This window comes from Pseudophryne corroboree, chromosome 1 (genome assembly GCF_028390025.1).
Source record: "Pseudophryne corroboree isolate aPseCor3 chromosome 1, aPseCor3.hap2, whole genome shotgun sequence".
NCBI lineage: Eukaryota > Metazoa > Chordata > Amphibia > Anura > Myobatrachidae > Pseudophryne > Pseudophryne corroboree.
In genome coordinates this window covers 825336757-825363595 of record NC_086444.1, presented here as the reverse complement: position 1 = coordinate 825363595, position 26839 = coordinate 825336757, and the positions used below count along the sequence as shown (strand labels likewise).

Below are 26839 nucleotides of genomic sequence, written 5' to 3'. Positions count from 1 at the left end.
AGTCCGGGGAGCTTCCTCTCAGCGGTGCTGTGGAGAAAAATGGCGCTAGTGAGTGCTGAGGGAGAAGCCCCGCCCCCTCGGCGGCGGGTTTCTGTCTTATCGGAAAGATGGCAGTTTCCGACTTTTTTAGGTCGAATCGTTATTCGACCTATTCAATGGGGCTGCCGTTTTTCCGATAGGTCGGCAATTCTGACTTGTCGGAAAACACGTGGATCGGCGGATTAGCAGCGTACCCAAGTGTTTTGTCAGATTTGCGGCCAAATCCGACATCTTTTAGTCCCATTTTCGACAATGTCAATCCGACTTTAAAAAAAAAGTTGGATTGACCTTGTCGAGAATGGCCAAATCCTGTCGCATTTGGCCGCAAATTGAATACTGCATTGTCAAATCCTTTCTGTCGGAAAGGATCTGACATGCGTTGAATAGACCCCTAAATCGGCTAAGAATAAGTCCTTATAAATAATCCTACCATAGCCAAGATTTAATTGACCACTCCGAGAAATATCTAGTTTTTAATATAAAATGTTATAAATTTTCCGCTGTATATTTAAATTGCCAAATTGCTGATGCGCACTCCGAGTACCTTTTTTTTGAGTCCGTTTACAGTCCATTTACTGTACCTTGACTCTACTAACAGAGGGCCAACAGTGAGAAACAGCAAGCAGTCTTTCTACTTTTACGTATTCTATATAGAATACCAAAATCAGAGAAAGAAAGGGGACTATTTTGATTTATATAGTTATGCATCCAACATGTTCCTATATCTTTTCTGCAATGTTTTTCCTGGGCATACAGTTATTTCAGGTATTTAGCCTGCTATCGGATTACTATGGTTAGGTCCACATGAACTAGACGGCCTCCAGTATGTGCTGTAATGCAGGAAAAACGCCATCTGGCACTAAATGTGAGCTTTCACTTCATACGTTTTCTTTATCTGTGTTTATGAATGAAAGTGTGTACAAAAACTGTATCAAACCTGAACATTTCCTTTATTGCTATATCTGATGCAGGATTTGTATTACGTACAAATAAGTAACTGTGATGGAAACTTTGTTTTAAAATCTGATAATTAAGGTCAGTGTTTTTGTTTTGTTATTCTAATGAATATTATTGGAGAATATTTCCTTTATAACGCAGGGTTTCTATTTTGCCCAATTTACTGAACACTGTTGTCTGCGTTTCTGACTTTTTTTTTTTTTTTTTTTATGTATTCTACAATACAGCTAATCAAGAGCTTTTATAGTGTACTTTTTTTTTCTTTTTAATTTTACAAAGGATATTTAAAGATCATCTTATTGAAGCACTTTGGAATAAGGCTGTAACATAAAATGTCGAAAAAGTGAAGCGCTGTGAATAATTTCCGGATGCACTGTATATGCCGCCACTAATTTAAAATTATTTCTCTAACGTCCTAGAGAATGCTGGGACTCCGTAAGGACCATGGGGATAGAAGGGCTCCGCAGGAGACATGGGCACTTTAAGAAAGACTTTGACTCTGGGTGTGCACTGGCTCCTCCCTCTATGCCTCTCCTCCAGACCTCAGTTTGATACTGTGCCCAGTGGAGACTGGGTGCATTACAGGGAGCTCTCCTGAGTTTCCTGTAAAGAAAGCATTTTAGTTAGGTTTTTTTTATTTTCAGGGAGCCTGCTGGCAACAGACTCCCTGCATCGAGGGACTGAGGAGAGAGAAACAGACCCACTTCTCTGAGTTTCAGGGCTCTGTTTCTTAGGCTACTGGACACCATTAGCTCCAGAGGGATCGGTACGCAGGTCTCACCCTCGCCGTCCGTCCCAGAGCCGCGCCGCCGTCCTCCTCGCAGAGCCGGAAGATAGAAGCCGGGTGAGTATTGAGGAACAGACATCTGAGGCGGCAGAAGACACCTTGATCTTCATTGAGGTAATGCATAGCACTGCAGCTGTGCGCCATTGCTCCCATTCACCTCACTCACCTCGGTCACTGTAAGGGTGCAGGGCGCAGGGGGGGGGGGGGGGTGCCCTGTGCAGCAATATAAACCTTTACTATGGCAAATACACATATATACATGTACAGCTGGGCACTGTACATGTATATAAAGAGCCCCCGCCATGTTATTGGAAAATTTGAGCGGGACAGAAACCCGCCGCCGAGGGGGCGGGGCTTCTCCCTCAGCACTCACTAGCGCCATTTTTCTCCACAGCACCGCTGAGAGGAAGCTCCCCGGACTCTCCCCTGCTTGACACACGGTGAAAGAAGGGTTTTAAAGTAGAGGGTGGGGGGGGGGGGCACATAATTGGCGCATATACATAACAAAAGCGCTACTGGGTAAACATACTGTTTTTTCCTGGGTCATATAGCGCTGGGGTGTGTACTGGCATACTCTCTCTCTGTCTCTCCAAAGGGCCTGGTGGGGAACCTGTCTTCAGAAAAGAGCTTCCCTGTGTGTGTGGTGTGTCGGTACGCGTGTGTCGACATGTCTGAGATTGAAGGCTCACCTAAGGAGGAGGGGGAGTGTATGAATGTAAGGTCTCCGTCGGCAGTGCCGACACCTGACTGGATGGATATGTGGAATGTTTTAAGTGCTAATGTTAATTTATTGCACAAAAGATTAGACAAAGCTGAAGCTGGGGTACAGTCAGGGAGTCAACCCATGCCTGTCCCAATGTCGCCTGGACCTTCGGGGTCTCAGCGCCCACTATCCCAAATAGTTGACACAGATACCGACACGGATTCAGACTCCAGTGTCGACTACGATGATGCAAAATTACAGCCAAAGGTGGCTAAATGTATTCGATATATGATTATCGCAATAAAAGATGTTTTGCATATCACTGAGGAACCCCCTGTCCCTGACACTAGGGTACACATGTATGAAGGAAAGAAGCCTGAGGTCACCTTTTCCTCCTCACATGAGCTGAACGAATTATGCGAAAAAGCGTGTGAAACTCCAGACAAAAAACTGCAGATTCCCAAAAGGATTCTAATAGCGTATCCTTTCCCGGGACAAAATACGGTGGGAATCCTCCCCTAGGGTAGACAAAGCATTGACGCGCTTGTCAAAAAAGATAGTGCTTCCATCCCAAGATACGGCTACCCTCAAGGATCCTGCTGACCGCAAGCAGGAGGTTACCTTGAAGTCCATTTACACACATTCTGGTAGGTTACTCAGACCGGCTATTGCATCGGCCTGGGTTTGTAGTGCTGTAGCAGCATGGACAGATTCCTTATCAGCGGATATTGAGACCCTTGATAAGGATACCATTTTAATGACCCTAGGGCATATAAAAGATGCTGTCTTATATATGAGGGATGCTCAAAGAGACATTACTTTACTGGGTTCCAGGATAAACGCTATGTCTATTTCTGCTAGGCGTGTCTTATGGACCCGACAGTGGACAGGTGATGCCGACTCCAAGAGGCATATGGAGTTGTTGCCTTACAAGGGTGAGGAATTGTTTGGAGAAGGCCTCTCGGACCTCGTCTCCACGGCTACAGCAGGTAAATCGAATTTTTTACCATATATTCCCTCACAATCTAAGAAAGCGCCTCATTATCAAATGCAGTCCTTTCGTTCCAATAAAAGCAATAGGGTACGTGGATCGTCCTTTCTGGCCAGAGGTAAGGGCAGAGGGAAAAAGCTGTACAACACAGCCAGTTCCCAGGAACAGAGTCCTCCCCGGCCTCTGCAAAATCCACTGCATGACGCTGGGGCTCCCCTGAGGGAGTCCGCTCCAGGGGGGGCACGTCTTCGACTGTTCAGCAACATCTGGGTTCACTCACAGGTGGATCCCTGGGCAATAGAAATTATTTCCCAGGGTTACAAGCAGGAATTCGAAGAGGTGCCTCCTCACCGGTTTTTCAAATCGGCCCTACCGAAATCCCCCCTGGAAAGGGAGATAGTGTTGCATGCGATTCACAAATTGTGTCTTCAACAAGTGGTGGTAGAGGTTCCCTTGCTTCAAAGAGGGCAGGGGTACTACTCAACTCTGTTTGTGGTCCCGAAACCGGACGGTTCGGTCAGACCCATTTTGAATTTAAAATCCCTGAACCTTTACTTGAAACGGTTCAAGTTCAAGATGGAATTGCTCAGAGCGGTCATCTCCAGCCTAGACGGAGGAGATTTTATGGTGTCTCTGGACATAAAGGATGCATACCTGCATGTTCCCATATATCCTCCTCATCAGGCGTACCTGAGATTTGCGGTACAGGATTGTCATTACCAATTTCAGACGTTGCCGTTTGGGCTTTCCACGGCCCCGAGAATTTTCACCAAGGTAATGGCGGAAATGATGGTGCTCCTGCGCAAGCAGGGTGTCACAATTATCCCGTACTTGGACAATCTCCTCATAAAGGCGAGATCACGAGAGAAGTTGCTGAACAGCGTATCACTTTCACTAAATGTGTTACAGCGACACGGCTGGATTCTCAATATTCCAAAGTCGCAGCTGAATCCTACAACTCATCTGCCCTTCTTGGGCATGATTCTGGACACAGACCAGAAGAGGGTTTTTCTTCCGACAGAAAAAGAGCAGGAACTCATGACTAGTCATGAACCTGTTGAAGCCAAAACAAGTGTCAGTACATCATTGCACTCAAGTCCTGGGAAAAATGGTGGTGACATACGAAGCCATTCCCTACGGCAAATTCCATGCAAGGACTTTCCAATGGGACCTATTGGACAAATGGTCCGGGTGTGCTATCTGCAGATGCATCAGCGGATCACCCTGTCCCCCAGGGCCAGAGTATCTCTTTTGTGGTGGCTGAAAAGTGCTCACCTTCTAGAGGGCCGCAGGTTCGGCATTCAGGACTGGATCCTGGTGACCACGGACGCGAGCCTCCGAGGTTGGGGAGCAGTCACACAGGGAAGAAATTTCCAAGGCCTTTGGTCAAGTCAAGAGACTTGTCTTCACATCAACATCCTGGAACTAAGGGCCAAATACAACGCCCTACGTCAAGCGGAGATCTTACTTCGCGATCGACCAGTTCTGATCCAGTCAGACAACGTCACCGCAGTGGCTCATGTAAACCGCCAAGGCGGCACAAGGAGCAGGGTGGCGATGGCGGAAGCCGCCAGAATTCTTCGCTGGGCGGAGAATCATGTAAGCACTCTGTCAGCAGTGTTCATTCCGGGAGTGGACAACTGGGAAGCAGACTTCCTCAGCAGACACGACCTGCATCCGGGAGAGTGGGGACTTCATCAGGAAGTCTTCGCACAGATTGCAAGTCGGTGGGAACTGCCCCAAATAGACATGATGGCGTCCCGTCTCAACAAGAAGCTACAAAGGTATTGCGCCAGGTCAAGAGATCCTCAGGCGGTAGCTGTGGACGCCCTAGTGACACCGTGGGTGTTCCAGTCGGTCTATGTGTTTCCTCCTCTTCCTCTCATACCCAAGGTGTTGAGGATAATAAGAAAAAGAGGAGTGAGAACAATTCTCATTGTTCCGGATTGGCCACGAAGGACATGGTATCCGGATCTGCAAGAAATGTTCACAGAAGATCCGTGGCCTCTTCCTCTAAGGGAGGACCTGTTACAACAAGGTCCCTGTCTGTTCCAAGACTTACCGCGGCTGCGTTTGACGGCATGGCGGTTGAACGCCGGATCCTAGCGGAAAAAGGTATTCCGGAGGATGTCATTCCTACGCTAATATAGGCTAGGAAGGAGGTGACGTCAAAACATTATCACCGAATATGGCGAAAATATGTTTCTTGGTGTGAGGCCAGGAATGCTCCTACGGAAGAATTCCATCTAGGCCGTTTTCTTCACTTCCTACAAACTGGAGTGAATTTGGGCCAAAAATTATGCTCCATTAAAGTTCAGATTTCGGTCTTATCCATTTTCTTTCAAAAGGAATTGGCCTCTTTACCTGAAGTAGACTTTTGTGAAGGGAGTACTGCATATTCAGCCTCCTTTTGTACCTCCGGTAGTGCCTTGGGACATTAACGTGGTGTTAAGTTTCCTTAAATCACATTGGTTTGAACCACTTAAAACAGTGGAGTTGAAATGTCTCACTTGGAAGGTGGTCATGTTGTTAGCCTTGGCTTCGGCAAGGCGAGTTTCGGAATTGGCGGCTTTATCACATAAAAGCCCCTATCTGGTTTTCCATATGGATAGAGCGGAGTTGCGGACCCGTCCTCAATTCCTACCTAAGGTGGTCTCATCCTTTCATATGAACCAACCTATTGTCGTGCCTGTGGCTACACGTGACTTGGAGGATTCCGAGTCCCTTGATGTGGTCAGGGCTTTGAAAATTTACGTGGCCTGAACGGCTAGGATCAGAAAAACAGAAGCGCTGTTTGTCCTGTATGCAACCAACAAGGTTGGCGGCCCTGCTTCAAAGCAGACTATTGCTCGCTGGATCTGTAACACGATTCAGCAGGCGCATTCTACGGCAGGCTTGCCATTACCAAAATCGGTTAAGGCCCATTCCGCTAGGAAGGTGGGCTAGTCTTGGGCGGCTGCCCATGGGGTCTCGGCACTACAGCTGTGCCGAGCTGCTACTTGGTCGGGGTCAAACACCTTTGCAAAGTTCTATAAGTTTGATACCCTGGCTGAGGAGGACCTCCTGTTTGCTCAATCGGTGCTGCAGAGTCATCCGCACTCTCCCGCCCGTTTGGGAGCTTTGGTATAATCCCCATGGTCCTTACGGAGTCCCAGCATCCTCTAGGACGTTAGAGAAAATAAGATTTTAAACCTACCGGTAAATATTTTTCTCGTAGTCCGTAGAGGATGCTGGGCGCCCGTCCCAAGTGCGGACTACTTCTGCAAGACTTGTATATAGTTATTGCTTACATAAGGGTTATGTTATAGTTTCATCGGTTTTGGACCGATGCTATGTTGGTTTTTCATACTGTTAGATAGTATATCACAAGTTATACGGTGTGATTGGTGTGGCTGGTATGGATCTTGCCCTTGGATTAACTAAAATCCTTTCCTCGTACTGTCCGTCTACTCTGGGCACAGTTTCTCTAACTGAGGTCTGGAGGAGGGGCATAGAGGGAGGAGCCAGTGCACAGCCAGAGTCAAAGTCTTTCTTAAAGTGCCCATGTCTCCTGCGGAGCCCGTCTATCCCCATGGTCCTTACGGAGTCCCAGCATCCTCTACGGACTACGAGAAAAAGATTTACCGGTAGGTTTAAAATCTTATTTTTTGATTGTTGGTGTGCCCCTACATGCCTGCCCTCCAGTCCTCAGAAGAACTGATACATCTAAAATAAGCAAGAAAGGGGCTTGCTTTATCGAGTGTGAAAATACAACTGGCTGTAGAAAGTTGTAGCTAATTTTTATTTATTTTTTAATGAAATTCGGACGTTTTAAAATATAGAAAAGGTGGAAGCATTGGTAGAGTGATGATTATTTGAGGACAAGAGATGTGTGCCCCTTTGGACATTTTTTTGTGCTTTCAAATTTCTTTTGGTTTGCAGATGGAGCAAGAAATAGACGGAGGGCCTCATACATGAAGCATATGCTTTTGTTGCATTTAACAGATATACCCCATGCTGTATGTATTAAGGTATTAGCGCTGTAGTGTGAGCTGCCTGCGTTTCCTACTAATTAGCACCCAGGATGACACTGCTCTGTGGCAGACTGTATGCTGTTGTCCATGCTGAAACGTCAGTGACCATTAGTGGAGGGTGGAGGGGCTTATAAAGAGTGAGTCATCACCCAGTACGCCTTGACAATTATATAGTAGGATAATAATTTGGGTTCAAGTTCAGAACATGGACTGCCTGGATTAAAGTAACTAAACTGCTTCAGAATATTACATTTGTTCAGAACATTTAAGGTCGACGGTAAAAAAAGATTGATGCGACAATGGTTGACACAAAAATAGTCAACAATTTTTTCTTTAGCCAATTATTGCATAATGCATGGTTTGTGACCACCTTCTGTATAAACACTCCCAATACCCAAGAAGTTGAATCGAAGGGCCTTATTCAGTAGCAGTTGCTACTGCGATGCGATCGCATCTGGCCAATGCGCACATGCAGGGCCTGCGCTGGGTGTGCATGTCCCAGGAGATGGCATCACATTGATGCGAATGCCTACACCTGATTGACAGGCAAATGCGTTCACTGGGCGGCACTGTGGCGTTGTAGGGGATGGCAACAGAAATGTGGGAGGGTCCAGGCCATTTTTGCGGTGACCTCACACACGGGAGCCCATGCGGCCATACAAACATAATCTTATGTAGGACTATCGCTATTGTAAAGGGAAAAGTTGCCATTTACCTCATTTAACAAATGGATTTAAAAAAAAGTTTAATACTGAGTTTTTTTTTAATCATTCTCAGCATTTAGTCCTAACTTTTAAAAATGTGTGAGAAACATTACTTCACTAATTTACCAAGTAGAATTGAGTTTATTTTTATTATACTATAAAGAGAACAATTTTTCCTGTATTATATTTTTCTCTATGTAACGTCAGTTACGTGTGTCTAACGTTAGTTACAAGAACATCCATTTAATAAATATTAAACACCGTTAAAACTCATGGTATTTCATTTAAATAAATAGACCAACATGATCATATTTAGTGTTGTATTAAAGGAAAAATGCCATTTACATAAACTATATAGAGAAGCAGAAAATTAAATGTTACTTTTAATCACTCATTACATGTAACGTTGGTCACTTTGAAATGGCCCCAGACCTATAGCTTTTAAAAATGTCATATAGGCCATATTTTGACATGCAAGCAGATGTTAAATCCGCAAGCACACATTCTTTATTTTTACAGTTTAAATAGCAAGTTAAGTATCTTTCTAAGCATTTATCTTTTTAAGCATTTATGTAATAGTCATGTCACAGCTATCCTACAAATCATTTTATACTCTTAAAGCCAGTACTCACTGGCCAATGCTGGAGAGATGTGTGCTGAGCACACATCTCTCCCGCCGCTCAGCACAGCGCGATGTGTGCTGAGCGTGCAGGGGGAGACGGGGGGCGCTCATTTCATGCGCGGGGCTCCGCATCGCTATCGCTGTAGGGGGTACACACGGAGCGATCAGGCTTAAAATCTAAGCAATCTAGTCAGATTGCTTAGATTTTAAGCAGCGATCGCTCCGTGAGTACCCCCCTTTAAACTCTCTCTCTGTAAGGCACACAAGGATGCATGCCAGTTACTCCTAGAGCCTTAAGGGGAGATATATCAAGCCTTGGAAAAACCTAAAGTTGAGAAGTTGCTCAAAGCAACTAACCAGCATCTGTTATTTCATAGACTACTAGATAAATGACAGTAATAAAAGCTGTTTTGCCCCCAATTAATATGTGTTTGTGTGTAAAATATTATATATATATATATATATGTGTGTGTGTGTATGTGTGTATATATATATATATATATATATATAGTCCATGGAAGCAGCCCGTCACTCCGCTGTCCCCATAGGGGTATCACTCCGGTGCCCTCCTAGGGGTATGATGGCCCCAATATGCAGAAGAGAGGGTGACGGCGGCACTCAGAGTCTTTCACACCAAGGTAAATCAAAGCAAATGGTGCATTTATTGTCAACGTTTCGGGGGGCGAACCCCCTTCCTCAGGACACTGCAAACACTGCAATCCACCTGTAAACCCCCCCCCCCCCCCCCCCCCTGAAAAAGCTAAATGAACATCAGATAATGATATAGAAGTTTTATTATAGGTTGTAATAAAAGTATTTCAGGTAATTAAATTGGGTCAAATGGCTGAGCAATGCATTTTTCTTCTAACAAGAGAAAATAATAGGAAGCAAGTGTTTTTATTAAAATAAGTGCTAAAATTAAATTGGGGGTACATTAAATAGTCAATCAATGGGTTGTCCCAGGGGTTCTGAACCAAATCCCAACATTTGTTGTTTAAAATTTGATGATGACATTTGTGGTAAAATTACCGCAAATCCATTGAATAGGCACTTTTTGCAATTCGCGGTAAGTTTGCGTTTTTTAAAGCGAAAACACAGTTTTGGGACTAATTCAGTTTGGCCATATGTATTTAGCAATACAGGTATATAAATGTAAAGTTTTCTTTAAAACCAGGAGTATATTTTGAATTGACTTGATTTGGCTTACATTCAGTTGGGTTAATGTATCCAGTGTCTTGCCAGGAAAATGTAGAAAAATTTATTATGTCTGTCCTGCCAATAATTTTTCTTTAAAACGTTAGTGTGTGAGTATGCACGCACTAAGGCAAAGTCCTAATTAGATTTATTAAACTTGGTGATCACCATTTCTTAACAATGCAAAGCATATTGCACAAGTTGATTAGCCTCTTTCTTTTGCCAAGTTTTTGCTAAAATATGTATTTCTCTACTACTCAGTTGGCTGAAAAAAAAGGGAAAATAATGTGTTTGAGAACTGCAACATACATTCTTGGATCTAAAAGATTGTAGAAGCAAGTCAGAGTTAAATTAAATGCTAAATACAATTTACAGTAGTCATACAGTATATCATATCCTTTCCCAGTGTGTGCTTTTCCCATCTGCCTGTCATCATAAAAGTGGGAGTGGATGTACATGCAGTATCTGTTAGTAACGTTGTCAATGACGTCACATTAGTACATGGGCCCATTTCAGCTGCTGTTCAACAACCAAAATATACAGTATTTAAAGCAAATCACTCAATAAACTATATGCTTACAGTGCACTTGTTAGTGCTTTGCAGTTCTGCAGATAAAATCCTCAGGTCTTAACTAGTTCTTACGGGAAATACATATGTAGCTTACTTAAATGCTAGTGTTACCCTGGCAATAATCCGTATTAGAAAACTGAAACATTAAGGTACAACCGTTTTGAGTGCCAAAATCACTTAAAGTTCTAGGAAAATTGAGACTGTTGACTGGTTTGGTGATGCAGATAGTAATGTTTTTGTTTGTTATTCTTTGCCACATTTTTGAAACACTGAGATGTCTAAAAATGCCAGCTTGCTGTATACATAAACAGCTTTATGGCTTTATCAAGTGTTAGCCTCTATAATTTCTGTCTACATTGGTATACAAACGGCCACAACTGACTGCCTCAGGCAGTGTATATTACCATATATCTGTAGGTTACAACAAATTCATGATACAGAGGAGACCTGTGCACAGGCTCACACTAGAGCGCTTTTCCTGTGTTATTCTGTCTATTCTGTAAAAATAGAATACATTTTAGTTCAGTTGTATAGCTGACACAGTTAAGTGTATATAGTAATAAGACTGTCTTGAAGATTTTACTATGTAGTGTGTTTTATTGTTCAGCCTAGTGAACTGAACAGCAGCGTCCATTGTGATGGAAAAAGCATTATAGTACTTGTACAAATCTGTATGAAAAGATGTGACTATTGCCCTGGATTTATCAGCAAGGTTTGGGCTCAGCCGAGTCCTTTTTATATCCTGAATTGACATACTTTACAAGACGTTGTTTACAATTATACTACATTCACCTGAATGTATCGGCATCCTTTACGCTATGTAGACAGAACCTCAGTGATGGCTGTTTGATGGAAAGAACAGATATAGAGACTTCCTGAACACCTGAATAGAACAAAGGCTGCTACACATGAATGCACTGAAGTTATGTGGCGCGATCTGCGGCTGATAGGCTGGGGATCTGACATTACTGGGAGGTCAGGGCTGCTTGACTCGCTCAAGTGTCTCAGGAACTAATTTAGAAATGTAATACTATATACATTTCTAAGTATGCCTGAAAAATCCCCCCCACCCCCAAATGAATATGATGGTGGTCAGACCAAACTGAACTGACTGGGTTTATTTGAATTCAGTGTTATAAATAGAGTATATTGGTAAAGATTGATATGCTAGGTTTTCTGTAACGTCAGTGGTCATAGGATGAGCAGTTCCTTCTATCCTGTGTGAGTGGAAGTGATGAGACATTCCGATTCAGTCCAAACTCACAACTATAGGATATGCAACCCATTTTATTGTCTCCAGATGTGAATGTTTATGAACATGTAGGGGGTATGCAATGAAGTGTTTTGGTCCTCTTGCCATTTAAAGTATGAAGTATGATTTATTTAGTTTTTCCTTTGGGGGTGGGGGAGTGTGGAATCTGATGACCGAGGGTTTTGAATAAAAACTGAGGTTAGAGAACACATATACAATCATAGCTGGAATCTAACAGATCATAGTTTAACAAACTGCTTCTCTTGGGACCCATTAGTAAATCTCTCTGATTCTTCTTGACTTAATTGTATATGAATCTTTTAACGTGGGGCTGTGCAACTTTTTTTTTAATTTTTTTTTTTTACATGTCATAGAATGGTTATGTAAATATACTTGTTTTTTTTTTAAGGTAAATACTGTTATTTAAATTAACTAAAAGTATATAGGGAAATAAACCATTTCATTTTGTCAACCAAATGTATAATTTGTAAAACATACAGTAAGAAACTTTGCAGATGTGTCCTCATACACTTTTGCTGCAGTCATGACAGACCGCCTTACCTTGTGCAGGTCACGAGACTCGGCTTGTGTAGAGCGTCTTTCTTTTGCCCGAATTTGCATCTTATACTGCATTTCCACTAAAGTCCGGGGTCTGATCTATAATTTGGAACACAGTTCCAAACCAGGTCAGACACTGGACAGACCCCTTTCCATGTGGCGCCGATCCAGGTTATTCCCGGATTGGCTCCATTCACAGTAAACTCAGGTGCTGTGCCAGCGCTTGGAGATAACATTTCCTTGCGCCAGGAAATCTGCTCTCCCCATGCTTGGGTCATATGACCCGGGTTACCAGTTTCCACTGCAGTTCACCTGGCTCCTTCCCATGTAAAACCATGCTTGGTACCCAGGAAGGATACCTGGGTGATTGGACCTGTGTGGAGCAGTTTCCACTGACAAAAATCCCCGGTCACATGCCATAACCCAAGATTTTCAAATTAGTGGAAATGGGGTATTAGTGGCAATACGATGTGAGAAAAACCACTTCACGTGACTGCACTGATTAATTTGGTATGTGAGTCTAAATCTGTATACAAAGTGCTACGATGCAGTGGCTGCAGCTGTTTTACAGGCCAAGTTCTGTTGTGCTTTGTATAGAGACTTGTACACAGATATAAAAGTGTTACACATCAAAATAATCAGTGCAGTCTTGTGAAGCGGTTTTGTTGCATCATAGTGCGAGCATATTGGATGAAAAAAGATACAAAAAAGATGCTCAGAGCAAGCAAAGTCACATGGAACTTGGCGGCTCACTTGCGTCAGGCTTCTCGTGCTGCATGGAGTATTGAGGCTAGGTATATGAGGACACATCTGTAATATTCTATTTTTCTCTGACGTCCTAGTGGATGCTGGGAACTCCGTAAGGACCATGGGGAATAGCGGCTCTGCAGGAGACTGGGCACATCTAAAGAAAGCTTTAGGACTATCTGGTGTGCACTGGCTCCTCCCCCTATGACCCTCCTCCAAGCCTCAGTTAGATTTTTGTGCCCGACCGAGCAGGGTGCAATCTAGGGGGCTCTCCTGAGCTTCTTAGATAAAAGTTAGTTTTAGGTTTTTTATTTTCAGTGAGACCTGCTGGCAACAGGCTCACTGCATCGAGGGACTAAGGGGAGAAGAAGCGAACCTGCCTGCTTGCAGCCAGCTTGGGCTTCTTAGGCTACTGGACACCATTAGCTCCAGAGGGATCGAACACAGGCCCAGCCTCGGAGTCCGGTCCCAGAGCCGCGCCGCCGGCCCCCTTACAGAGCCAGAAGCAAGAAGAGGTCCGGAAAATCGGCGGCAGAAGACATCAGTCTTCATCAAGGTAGCGCACAGCACTGCAGCTGTGCGTCATTGCTCCTCATGCACACCTCACACTGCGGTCACTGATGGGTGCAGGGCGCTGGGGGGGGGGGCGCCCTGAGCAGCAATATTAACACCTTGGCTGGCAAAAATACATCACATATAACCCCCAGGGCTATATGGATGTACATTAACCCCTGCCAGAATCCATAAAAATGCGGAAGAAAAGTCAGCGAAAAAGGGGCGGAGCTATCTCCTTCAGCACACTGGCGCCATTTTTCCCTCACAGCTCCGTTGGAGGGAAGCTCCCTGGCTCTCCCCTGCAGTTAATACACTACAGAAAGGGTTAAAAAGAGAGGGGGGGGGGGGGGCACAATTTAGGCGCAGTATACAATATATATGCAGCTATAAGGGAAAACACTTTTTTATAGGTGCTATCCCTGTGATATATAGCGCCCTGGTGTGTGCTGGCATACTCTCCCTCTGTCTCCCCAAAGGGCTTTGTGGGCTCCTGTCCTCTATCAGAGCATTCCCTGTGTGTGTGCTGTGTGTCGGTACGGCTGTGTCGACAGGTATGTGGAGGATAATGAGGTGGAGGCGGAGCGAATGCCTGTAAATATGTTGTCACCCCCTGCGGGGTCGACACCGGTGTGGTTGAACTTATGGAAGGATTACGTGAAAGTGTCAACTCCTTACATAAAAGGTCGACGACACGGAACAGCCGGCTACTCAGCTTGTGCCTGTTCCAGCGTCTCAAATGTCATGGGGGGCTCTAAAATCGCCCGCTACCTCAGATAACAGACACAGATGTCGACACGGATGCTGACTCCAGTGTCGACATCGATGAGACTGGTGTACCCTCCAAATAGGTCCACCCGTTACAGGATTGAGGCAATGAAAAATGTATTACACATTTATGATTATACCCCAGGTACCACATAAAAGGGTATTGTGTTTGGTGAGAGAAAACTATTAGTAGTTTTTCCTGCATCTGAGAAATTAAATGAGGTGTGTGAGGAAGAGTGGTCTTCCCCCGGTAAGAAATTGATAATTTCTACAACGGTTATTGGCAGCGTACCCTTTCCCGCCAGAGGATAGGTCACGCGGGTAAACACCCCATAGGGTAGATACAGCGCTTACACGCTTATCAGAAAAGGTGGCACTACCGTCTCCGGGTACGGCCGCCCTGAAGGAACCTGCTGAGAGAAAGCAGGAGGTTACCCTATAAGATATGGTCACACACTAGGGCATTATATTGCGACCAGCCGTTGCTTCGGCATGGATGTGCAGTGCTCCCGCTGCGTGGTCAGATTCCCTGTCGGAAAATAACTATGGATAGGGACAATATTTTGCTGAAAATAGAGCATATAAAAGACGTGGTCTTATACATGCGTGATGCACAGAGGGATATTTGCCGGCTGGCATCAAAAATAAGCGCTAGGTCCATTGCCGCCAGACGGGGTTATGGACTTTGCAATGGTCAGGCGATGCCGACTCGAATCGGCACATGGAAGTTGCCCTATAAGGGGGTAAAACTGTTTGGGGATAGTTTTTCAGACCTCGTTTCCACAGCTACTGCTGGGAAATTGATTTTTTTGCCACAGGCCACCCCACAACAAAAGAAAGCACCGTATCATCAAGTACAGTCCTTTCGGCCCCAGAAAAGCAAGAGGGCTAGAGGCTCATCCTTTCTGCCGAGAGGCAAAGGTAGAGGAAAAAGCTGCAACACACAGCTAGTTCCCAAGAGCAGAAATCCTCCCTGCGTCCGGTAGGTCCACAGCATGGTGCTGGGGCTGCTCAGGCGGACCCGGGTACGGTGGGGGCCCGTCTCAGATATTTCAGCGGACAGTGGGCTCTCTCACATGGATCCCTGGGTCCTTCAAGTAGTATCTCAGGGGTACAGGCTGGAGTTCGAGACGTTATTCCCCCCGCCGTTTCCTAAAATCTGCCTTACCGGCACCTCCCTCTGCCAGGGAGACGGTGTTGGTGGATATTCAACACTATAATCACAACAAGTGATTGTCAAGGTGCCCCTCCTTCAGCAAGGAAGGGGTTACTATTCCACAGTGGTTGTGGTACCGCAACGGTTCGGTGAGACCCATCTTGAAATTAAAATACTTGAACTTTTATATCAGAAGATTCAAGTTCAAGATGGAATCGCTCAGGGCGGTTATTACGAGCCTGGACGAGGGGGATTACAGGGTCTCCCTGGACATCAAGGATGCGTACCTGCATGTCCCCATTTACCCCCCTCACCAGGAGTACCTCAGATATTTGGTACAGGACTGTCACTATCAGTTCCAGACGCGGCCGTTGGAGTTGTCCACGGCACCGAAGGTCTTTACCTAGGTAATGGCCGAAGTGATGATACTCCTTCGCAAGAAGGAAGTTTTTATTATCCCGTACTTGGACGATCTCCTGATAAAGGCGAGGTCCAAAGAACAGTTGGTAGTGGGGGTAGCACTCTCTCGGGAAGTGCTACAACAGCACGACTGGATTCTCAATATTCCAAAGTCGCAGCTGGTCCCGACGACACGTCTTCTGTTCCTGGGAATGTTTCTGAACGCAGGCCAGAAAAGAGTGTTTCTTCCAGTGGAAAAAGCAGAGGAGTTGTCATCTCTAGTCAGAGACATCCTAAAACCAGGACAGGTGTCGGTACATCAATGCACACGAGTCCTGGGAAAAATGGTAGCTTCGTACGAAGCATAATTCCATTCGGAAGACGCCACGCAAGGACGTTCCAGTGGGACCTGTGGGACTAATGGTCCGGGTCCTATCTACAGATACAACAGCGGATAACCCTGTCAGCAAGAAACAGGGTGTCGCTGCTGTGCTGGCTGCAGAGGGCTCATCTACTAGAGGGCCGCAGATTCGGAATACAGGACTGGGTCCTGGTGACCACGGATGCCAGCCTTCGGGGCTGGGGTGCAGTCACACAGGGAAGAAATTTCCAAGGAGATTTCGCTTCACATAAATATTCTGCAGCTAAGGGCCATTTACAATGCCCTAAGCCAAGCAAGGCCCCTGCTTCAGAACCAGCCGGTACTGATCCAATCAGACGACATCACGGCGGTCGCCCATGTAAACAGACAGGGCGGCACAAGAAGCAGGATGGCGATGGCAGAAGCCACAAGGATTCTCCGATGGGCAACCTACACCCAGGAGAATGGGGACTTCATCCAGAAGTTTTCCAAATGCGGGTAAACCGTTGGGAATGACCACGGGTGGACATGATGGCGTCCCGCCTCAACAAGAAGTTGAAAAGATATTGTGCCAGGTCAAGGGACCCTCAGGCGATCGCTGGGGACGCTCTAGTGACACCGTGGGTGTACCAGTCGGTTTATGTGTCTCCTCCTCTACCTCTCATACCCAAGGTACTGAGAATAATAAGAAGGCGAGGAGTGCAAACCATACTCGGGGTTCCGGATTGGCCATGAAGAGCTTGGTACCCGGAACTTCAAGAGATGCTGGCAGAGGACCCTTGGCCTCTGCCGCTCAGACAAGACCTGCTGCAGCAGGGACCCTGTCTGTTCCAAGACTTACCGCGGCTGCGTTTGACGGCATGGCGGTAGAACACCGGATCCTAAAGGAAAAGGGTATTCCGAAGGAAGTCATCCCTACCCTGATCATAGCCAGGAAGGATGTCACCGCAAGACATTATCGCCGCGTTTGGCGAAAATTTGTTGCTTGGTGGGAGGCCATGAAGGCCCCGACGGAGGAATTTCAACTATGTCGATTCCTGCACTTCCTGCAAGCAGGGGTGACGTTTTGGCCTCAAATTGGGGTCCATCAAGGTCCAGATTTCGGCTCTGTCGATTTTCTTCCAGAAAGAACTGGCTTCACTGCCTGAAGTTCAGACTTTGGTTAAAGGAGTACTACATATTCAGCCTCCTTTTGTGCCTCCTGTGGCACTTTTTGGATCTCAACGTGGTGTTGGATTTCCTAAAGTCGCATTGGTTGAGCCACTTAAAACCATGGAGCTAAAGTATCTCGCGTGGATAGTGGTCATGCTGTTGGCCTTTGCCTTGGCCAGGCGTGTGTCAGAATTGGCGGCTTTGTCATGTAAAAGGCCTTATCTGATTTTCTATATGGATAGGGCAGAGTTGAGGACTCGTCCTCAGTTTCTCCCGAAGGTGGTCTCAGGTTTTCACTTGAACCAACCTATTGTGGTGCCTGCGGCTACTGGGGACTTGGAGGATTCCAAGTTGCTGGACGTAGTCAGGGCCCTGAAAATTTTATTTTTCCAGGATGGCTGGAGTCAGGAAAACTGACTTGCTGTTTATCCTGATGGCACCCAACAAGCTGGGTGCTCCTGCTTCTAAGCAGTCTATTGCGCGCTGGATTGTAGCACTATTCAGCTAGCGCATTCTGCGGTAGGATTACCGCAGCCTAAATCAATAAACGCCCATTCCACAAGGACGGTGGGCTCATCTTGGGCGGCTGCCCGAGGGGTCTCGGCTTTACAACTTTGCCGAGCAGCTACTTGGTCAGGGGCAAACACGTTTGCAAAATTCTACGAATTTGATACCCTGGCTGAGGAGGACCTGGAGTTCTCTCATTCGGTGCTGCAGAGTCATCCGCACTCTCCCGCCCGTTTGGGAGCTTTGGTATAATCCCCATGGTCCTTACGGAGTTCCCAGCATCCACTAGGACGTCAGAGAAAATAAGAATTTACTTACCGATAATTCTATTTCTCGTAGTCCGTAGTGGATGCTGGGCGCCCATCCCAAGTGCGGATTGTCTGCAATACTTGTACATAGTTATTGTTAACTAATCGGGTTCTTGTTGTGAGCCATCTATTCAGAGGCTCCTCTGTTATCATGCTGTTAACTGGGTTTCATATCACAAGTTGTACGGTGTGATTGGTGTGGCTGGTATGAGTCTTACCCGGGATTCATAAATCCTTCCTTATTGTGTACGCTCGTCCGGGCACAGTATCCTAACTGAGGCTTGGAGGAGGGTCATAGGGGGAGGAGCCAGTGCACACCAGAAAGTCCTAAAGCTTTCTTTAGATGTGCCCAGTCTCCTGCGGAGCCGCTATTCCCCATGGTCCTTACGGAGTTCCCAGCATCCACTACGGACTACGAGAAATAGAATTATCGGTAAGTAAATTCTTATTATTACTCTGCCAGTGAATAGAGATCATTCATATTATTCAGATAGGGGGATGCTCCATTTTCTAAAATCTTGTCTTTTTATTTAAAAACATATTCCAGATGTTTAGTAGTATGAGGCTTATTACAATGTGTTTCCACATCAGCAATTCTTTAAGAAGGGGCTTTACAGTATATATATTTATACGTTTTATATAAGGAAATAAGGTGTTACCCTATGGAAGTGCCTACTGTCTGTATTTTTTTGTAGAGGTTGGTTTAGCCCCCGGAGTTTGGGTAATTGAGAATGGAAGGCTGCAGACAAGATATATCTTGGTTCAAGAAAAAAAACGCAATACTGTTTACTATTAAACAAAATGGCATACTGGGCTATGATCTTATGGACTTTATGTTTGGAGGAATTGCACGCTGTGTTTTTTGTTTAGAAAGTATTATTAATATGTTTACTGGCTACAGCATGAATCCTCCGTGTTGTTAATGTGACCTTTTTGTTTTGTTTCTTTCTCCTTTTTTGGATTCCAGTCGCCTAATGATGACCTCCGGAATCTAGCCCTCTCTGGTCATGTTGGGTTTGACAGTCTTCCTGACCAGCTGGTGAACAAATCCACTTCCCAGGGATTCTGCTTTAATATACTATGTGTTGGTTAGTAACTTTTTTCTTTTATATGGATGGATTGTTTCATTTAAAAAAACAAACTCATTTGCATATTGAAAAAAGAAATACTCAAATGTGTAAACAATTGTATCTATTTTTATAGTATATTACTGTGGCAGGCGTCCCATTATTAAAATGAAGTACTTTGGTAACTGTCAGAAGCATATTTGCAGTTTTAGCTGTTGAAGCAGTAACTTACAAATAGTAGTACAGTCAGCATAGGACTGACCACTGTCTTATAACCAGCAGAAGATGAGGTCCCTGTTGCTATGGATATTAGTAGTGTTTGTTATTGAAGCCTTGCCGACAGGTGGAGGTGTGGGTGAAAGGATAGATATATTATGACAGGGGTGGGTATATTAATGGCTATTTCTAAAACTTTGTTTCCTGAGCAGTTTGTCTGAATCATCTTAAGAGACCTACAGATTATAAAGTAGTGTAAAATATTTGACAGATGTATTATGGATAATTAATCTAGCAATTATTCCAAAGGAATATTTGCCCCTTCTTAATTGTCCTAATTATAGTGCAGGTGGGCTGAATCTTAGTAAAAACTGTTAATAGAACCTTCTGTTCCATACGTGCCTTAAAATCTAGGCCTGCACACCCATTAGGTGAATCTTGATGGTTCCCATTGGCTAGGGGTGCCTAAACAGCAAAATGAATGACATAATGTCCCTCTACATCCCTACTCGAAGTAGAAGCAGACATCAGCATTTTTTACATGTTGAGCTGCTAATTGTTACTCCTCTACCATTGTTAAATTTGGAATTTGACTCCTTTTGTCTATGAAGTCACAGCCAAGCACCACACTTCAGTGCCAGGTGGAGATAATGCCACCTCCACTTCGCACCAGCTAAAGTAAGTAGAGGGGTGGCGTGCACTTTAGATGGAGAATGCCTATTCTCGCGCCTAAATACCCTGTTTAGTCCGCAAATACGGGCATTCTCCGACTTAGTATTGCGCTGAATTGAATAGCTCCAGGAGCTCCCTCCCAGCGCTATTCAGACTGCCCAGAATTGATTTAAGCCCATAGAATCTTTTGGATCAGCTCCTGGGTATCATGCTTACATACGGTATGGTCCATGCATCATAATGGTGCCATGTGACAGGCTTATAATTGGCTCATTGCTAATACTTAAAATTGTGAAGACAAGTCTCACACCTCCTGCAGTAAATTACAAATGATTTGATAATTGCCCTGCAGCAGGTGGAAAGTCGGGGTCTGCAGGAACTCTAGTTAATTAACGAGGTAAGAAGTGATTCCGCTGTGCTGGTGCAACTACTATAAACTAAAAAAGCTATACTGTGTGTCATGAAGCAATGGATACAAATTGAAAGTTTTCTAATATTATGGGGATATCAAAGCTTGGAGAGAGAGCAATTTGTGAGAGACAAAGTAACATTGAAACATAGAATTTGACGGCAGATAAGAACCACTGGGCCAATCTAGTCTGCCCCTTTTTCTATTATTTTAGGTAATCTCAACCCGTTTTGAACCTTAGTTCTTTGTAAGGATATTCATATTATTATCCCAAGCATGTTTAAATTGCTCTACAGTCTTATAGGCCATACACACATGCCGATATTCTGAAAGATATGAACGATCTCGTTCATATCTTTCAGTGTGGAGACTCCAGCGATGAACGATGCGTGGCCCCGCGCTCGTTCATCGCTGATCTCCCGTCGGCTGTGCATGCAGGCCAATATGGACGATCTCGTCCATATTTGCCTGCACTTCAATGCAGCCGGGTGACGGGGGGAGTGAAGAAACTTCACTCCCCCCGTCACTGCCCCCCCGCCGCCGGGTTGCTCGTCGGCCGTATCGGCCGTCGGGCACCTCGGCGGCGCATCGCCGAGTGTGTAGGGCCCCTTAGCCTCTACCACCTTTGATGGGAATTACCAACCAATCAACTCCTAACTTATTTTTCAAACAGCCTGCAAAATGTTAAGTATGAGATGATTGGCTAGTTTTTCCAGCAGTGATCATCAGCATGGCAAACACTGGGGGAGGGTGCAGGGATGCAGAGGGATAGTCTGGTCCCTCTGAGAGCGGCAGCAGCAGCAGGATGTTTCTCTTCCCTGCAGCTGCCACACGCCTTGTATCTGACTGGTTGCATTGAGTGCAACCAGATCAGATAAGGCACTTGCTGGTGTGGTTGCATCTGATGCGACCATGCCAGGCAAGTGGTTAAAGTAATTGCACCAGCACAGGGGAATCCATCTTTTTTCACTCATTGCAAATACATCTCTTCTGCTGCTAGGTGCCGCCTTCAATGCTTGGGCATATTATGTTTTTATATGTGTGTGTGAGAATTTTCTTTTTTTCTCTTACGTCCTAGAGGATACTGGTGTTCCATTTAGTACCATGGGGTATAGACGGGTCCACTAGGAGCCATGGGCACTTTAAGAATTTGATAGTTTGGGCTGGCTCCTCCCTCTATGCCTCTCCTACCAGACTCGGTTTAGAAAATGTGCCCGGAGGAGCTGGTCACACTTATGGAAGCTCCTTAAGAGTTTTCTGCATTTATTTGATGTGTTTGTTGTTTTCAGGCAGGGCTGGTTAGCACCAGCCTGTCTGCTTCGTGGGACTTAGGGGGTGAACGGCTCAACCTCTTGAAGGGTTAATGGTCCCGTTCCCTGCTGACAGGACACTGAGCTCCTGAGGGGACTATTCGCAAGCCCCACCACGGCGAGCGTACATTCCCGCAGTATGCCGCCACCCCTAACAGAGCCAGAAGAATGAAGAATGGTGAGTACTAAGCTGGCTAGCGGGTCGCCGGCCGTTGTGACGGCATGAAGGTACGGAGATGCACGAATTACCTCAGCGATACCAGGGGGTCATAGCAGGGGAGATGGGGGGGGGGGGGATTATTAGTGTACTACATCCCCTACCAGGGTACTTAGTCTGCAACCCGGCTAAGCTTCGCATTAGCGATAAGAGGGGGCTGGCTCCAAATAACTCGGTCTCTCCCTGAAGGGCTCTCTGTGGGTTAATTGTGCTTAACCTTTTCCTGTATGTGTGTGCTGTCACATTTATATTATGTCAGGCAAAGAGTGTGTATCTTGTAGAGTGGAGTGTTTCTCTTCACCAGGGGGTTCACGACTAGGTACTCAGGGCAGTGCACCTTCCCAGAATAGCAGGGCTGAACCGGAGTGTGTTAATTCCATTAAAGGGATTATCTCCAATGTTTCTACGAAATTATCCCGCAATGAGAAAGAGACGCAATACTTAAGACAGACTGGATGAGTTTATGAATAGGGACTCAGTCCCCAAACCAGCGTCTCAATCCCCTCCCATTTGTCCGCAAAAACGATCTCTGGCCCATATCCTGCAGTCTGACTCTTGACTGGTCAGACATGGAGGAGGGTGAGGTGGATTTGGCGGGAAGTGGGGGGGGGCGGGGTGCTACTCTGTCACAGGGAATTGAGGCTGTCAGAGATGTTCTGCAAATTCCTGATAAGGTGTCAGAGGAGTGTGAAGAATCTTATTTTAATGTAAAAAAGAAGTCACTTTTCCTGCGTCAGAGGAATTGAATACCCTGTTTGAGGAACCGTGGGTTAATCCTGATAAGAAATTTCAAGCCCCCTAAAAGGTTGCTCTCATCTTTTCCTTCTCCTCTGGAGGATAGGAAAATATGGGAAAATCCACCGATAGTGGACACATCAGTCTCTAGGCTGTCACAAAAAATTGTATTGCCTGTCCCTCGTGCTGCCTCCCTAAAAGGTACGGCTGATCGTAATATTGAGACTACACTGAAATCATTGTACATAGCTGCTGGAGTGGCCCAGAGACCCACTATTGCATGTGCGTGGATCACAAAAGCCATTGCTAAATGATCAGGTAACCTAATTGAGGGGTTAGATTCCTTGTCTAGGGGGGATGTTGTTTTACTCCTGCAGCATATACAGGACTCTGCGAACTTTATGGTGGAAGCCATAAAAGAGATTGGCTTGCTTAATGCACGCATTAAGTGTCCGCACGCAGGGGCTTGTGGCTACGCCAGTGGACTGCTGATGCGGACTCCAGGAAAGGCGTGGAAGGCCTACCATTCACAGGAGAGGCCTTGTTTGGAGATGAACTAGACAATTGAATCTCCAAAGCTACTGCGGATAAGTCTACGTATCTTCCTTCCGCAGCTCTCCCAGCCAGGAAAGCTTTTTCAGCTTAAATTTTACAGTCCTTTCGGACGGCCAAGTTTAAGGGCGAATCTAGAGGTGCTTCTACGGCCTCCAGAGGCGCAAGAGGTAAACCACGCAAACCAGCAACTGCAGGTGCTCAGGCTTTGATTCCTCAAAGCCTTCAGCATGATGGTGGACCGCGATCCCTGGAAGGCTGTCAGGTGGGAGCCCGACTAAAATTCTTCAGTCACATCTGGTCAAGTTCATTCCGGGACCCCTAGGTCATAGATCTTATTTCCCAGGGCTACAGACTGGAGTTCCAAGAGCTCCCACCTCACAGATTCTTCAAATCAGGCTTACCAGTTTCACAAGAGGCAAGTATAACTTTACAGTATGCCGTCCAAAAACTGGTACAGACTCACGTCATTGTTCCAGTTCCACCTCATCTACAAAACAAGGGGTACTATTCCATCTTGTTTGTAGTACCGAAACTGGACGGTTCTGTGCGGCCGATTCTGAATCTCAAGTCCTTGAACCCGTTCTTAGGAGTGTTCAAGATGGAGTCTGAGAGCGGTGGTCTCAGGTCTGGAGGAAGGGGAATACCTAGTGTCTCTGGATATCAAGGATGCATACCTTCCCATTCCGATCTGGCCACCTCATCAGGCTTATCTAGGGTTTGCACTGCAGGACTGTCACTACCAGTTCCAGGCCCTGCCATTTGGTCTCTCCACGGCACCGAAGGTTTTCACCACAGTGATGGCAGAGATGATGTTTATACTCTGCAAGCAGGGAGTGAACATAATTCCGTACCTGGATGATCTTCTGATAAAGGCACTGTCCAGGGAGAGGTTGCTGGACAGCATTGGTCTCTCAACCAAACTTATCCAGGATCACGGGTGGATTCTGAACCTTCCGAAATCTCATCTAGAGCCAACACAGAGGCTTCCATTCCTGGGAATTGATACCGGACACGGAGTCGCAGAAGGTGTTCCTTACGTTGGAAAAGACATTGGTAATCCAGTCGATGGTTCGGGATGTCCTGAAGCCAATCCGTGTATCGGTGCATCTATGCATTCGGCTTCTGGGGAAAATGGTGGCCTCTTACAAGGCGGTTCAATACGGAAGGTTTCACGCAAGGCCCTTCCAGCTCGATCTGTTTGACAAATGGTCCGGATCGCATCTTCACATGCACCAGAGGATCCGTCTGTCGCCAAAAAGCCAGGATCTCCCTTCTGTGGTGGCTACACAACTGGGTAGCAGACTTCCTCAGCAGATACGACCTGCACCCGGGGGAGTGGGGCCTTCACCCGGAATTGTTCAGGTGCTTGACATGTCGATGGGGATATCCACAAATCGTCAGGATGGCTTCTCGTCTCAACAAGAAGCTCAAGCGGTATTGTTCCAGGTCGAGAGACCCACAGGCAGTGGCAGTGGATGCTCTGACGACTCCATGGGTCTATCGGATGGTGTACGTGTTTCCTCCACTTCCTCTGATCCCAAGAATTCTAAAAGGAATAAAAAGAGAAAAGTTCAAGCAATACTCATTGCTCCAGACTGGCCAAGAAGGGCCTGGTACGCGGACCTTCTGGAGATACGCCTCGAAGATTTGTGGCCTCTACCTCTTTGCGAGGATCTTCTGCAACAGGGCCCGTTTGTCTATCAGGACTTACCGCGGCTACGTTTGTTGGCATGGAAGTTGAATGGCTGATTCTAGCCGAAAGAGGGATCCCTAACAAAGTTATCCCGACTATGAGCCAAGTCAGGAAGGGGGGTAACGTCTAAACCAGAGATTCTCAAACTCGGTCCTCGGGAGCCCACACAGTGCATGTTTTGCAGGTAACCCAGCAGGTGCACAGGTGTATTAATTACTCACTGACGCATTTTAAAAGGTCCACAGGTGGAGCTAATTATTTCAATTGCGATTCTGTGAGGAGACCTGCAAAACATGCACTGTGTGGGCCCCCGAGGACCGAGTTTGAGAACCTCTGGTCTAAACATTACCACCATATTTGGAAGAAATTTGTCTCTTGGTGTGAGAGCAGAACATATTCTGCAGTGGAATTTCACCTGGGACGTTTCCTGCTTTTTCTGCATGCAGGTGGGGTTGTGGGCCTACGTCTGGGCTCCATTTTCTTTCAAAAACAATTGGCTTCTCTCCCTGAGGTTCAGATGTTTTGAAAGGTGTTCTGCACATCCAACCTTGCTTTGTGCCTCCCACGGCACCTTGGGATCTCAATTTGGTGCTGCAGTTCCTCCAATTGGACTGGTTTGAACCATTACAGGAGGTGGATGTAAAATATCTTAAATGGAAGACTGTCACACTGTTGGCCTTGGCTTCAGCAAGACGTGTGTCAGAGCTGGGGGCTTTGTCTCACAAAAGCCCCTATTTAATTTTCCATGAGGACAGAGCTGAACTCAGAACTCGTCAGCAATTTCTTCCGAAAGTGGTTGAGTTTCACATCAACCAACCTATTGTGGTTCCGGTTATCTCCAACACTTCTGCTACTTCAAAGTCTTTGGATGTTGTGAGGGCTTTGAAGGTATACGTAAAGAGGTCAGCTCGTCACAGATAATCGGACTCGCTGTTTGTTCTCTATGATCCCAATAAAATGGTGTGTCCTGCTTCAAAGCAGACAATTGCACGCTGGATCAGGCTCACTATCCAGCATGCTTATTCCATGGCAGGTTTGCCGGTTCCAAAATCTGTACAGGCCCACTCTACTAGGTTGGTGGGTTCTTCCTGGGCGGCTGCCCGGGGTGTCTCGGCTTTACAGCTCTGTCGATCGGCTACTTGGTCTGGTTCGAAAACGTTTGCTAAATTCTACAAGTTCGATACTTTGGCCTCTGAGGGCCTTGAGTTTGGTCAGTCAGTTCTGCAGGAACCTCAGCACTTTCACACCCGGTTTGGGAGCTTTGGTATATCCCCATGGAACCCCATTATCCTCTAGGACGTAAGAGAAAATAGGATTTTAATTACCTACTGGTAAATCCTTTTCTCGTAGTCCGTAGAGGATACTGGGCGCCCGCCTGGTGCTTCGTTCTTCCTGCACTGGTAGTTAAGTATTGTTGGTTCAGCTGTTGCTGTTCCTGTTTAAAGTTGGGTTAGCATAGCTTTCCTCTGTTTTTGTGTGCTGGTTCGGAATCTTACCACTATCTTTATCTATCCTTCTCTCAAAGTATGTCCATCTTCTTGGGCACAGTTTCCGAGTCTGGTAGGAGGGGCATAGAGGGAGGAGCCAGTCCACATGATCAATTTCTTAAAGTGCCCATGGTTCC

At 45.9% G+C, this 26839-nt stretch overlaps 1 protein-coding gene across 6 annotated transcripts in view; it reads left to right on the top strand.

Annotated features, from left to right (window-relative positions):
* SEPTIN11 (septin 11) overlaps positions 1-26839 on the top strand; it is a 226176-nt gene that overhangs the window by 63996 nt on the left and 135341 nt on the right. For all 6 annotated transcript variants that reach the window (XM_063919644.1, XM_063919639.1, XM_063919650.1 and 3 more), the window contains exon 2: positions 19309-19429. In XM_063919644.1, the coding sequence (XP_063775714.1) occupies positions 19309-19429 (121 nt within the window). The remainder of the gene's footprint in view (positions 1-19308; positions 19430-26839) is intronic.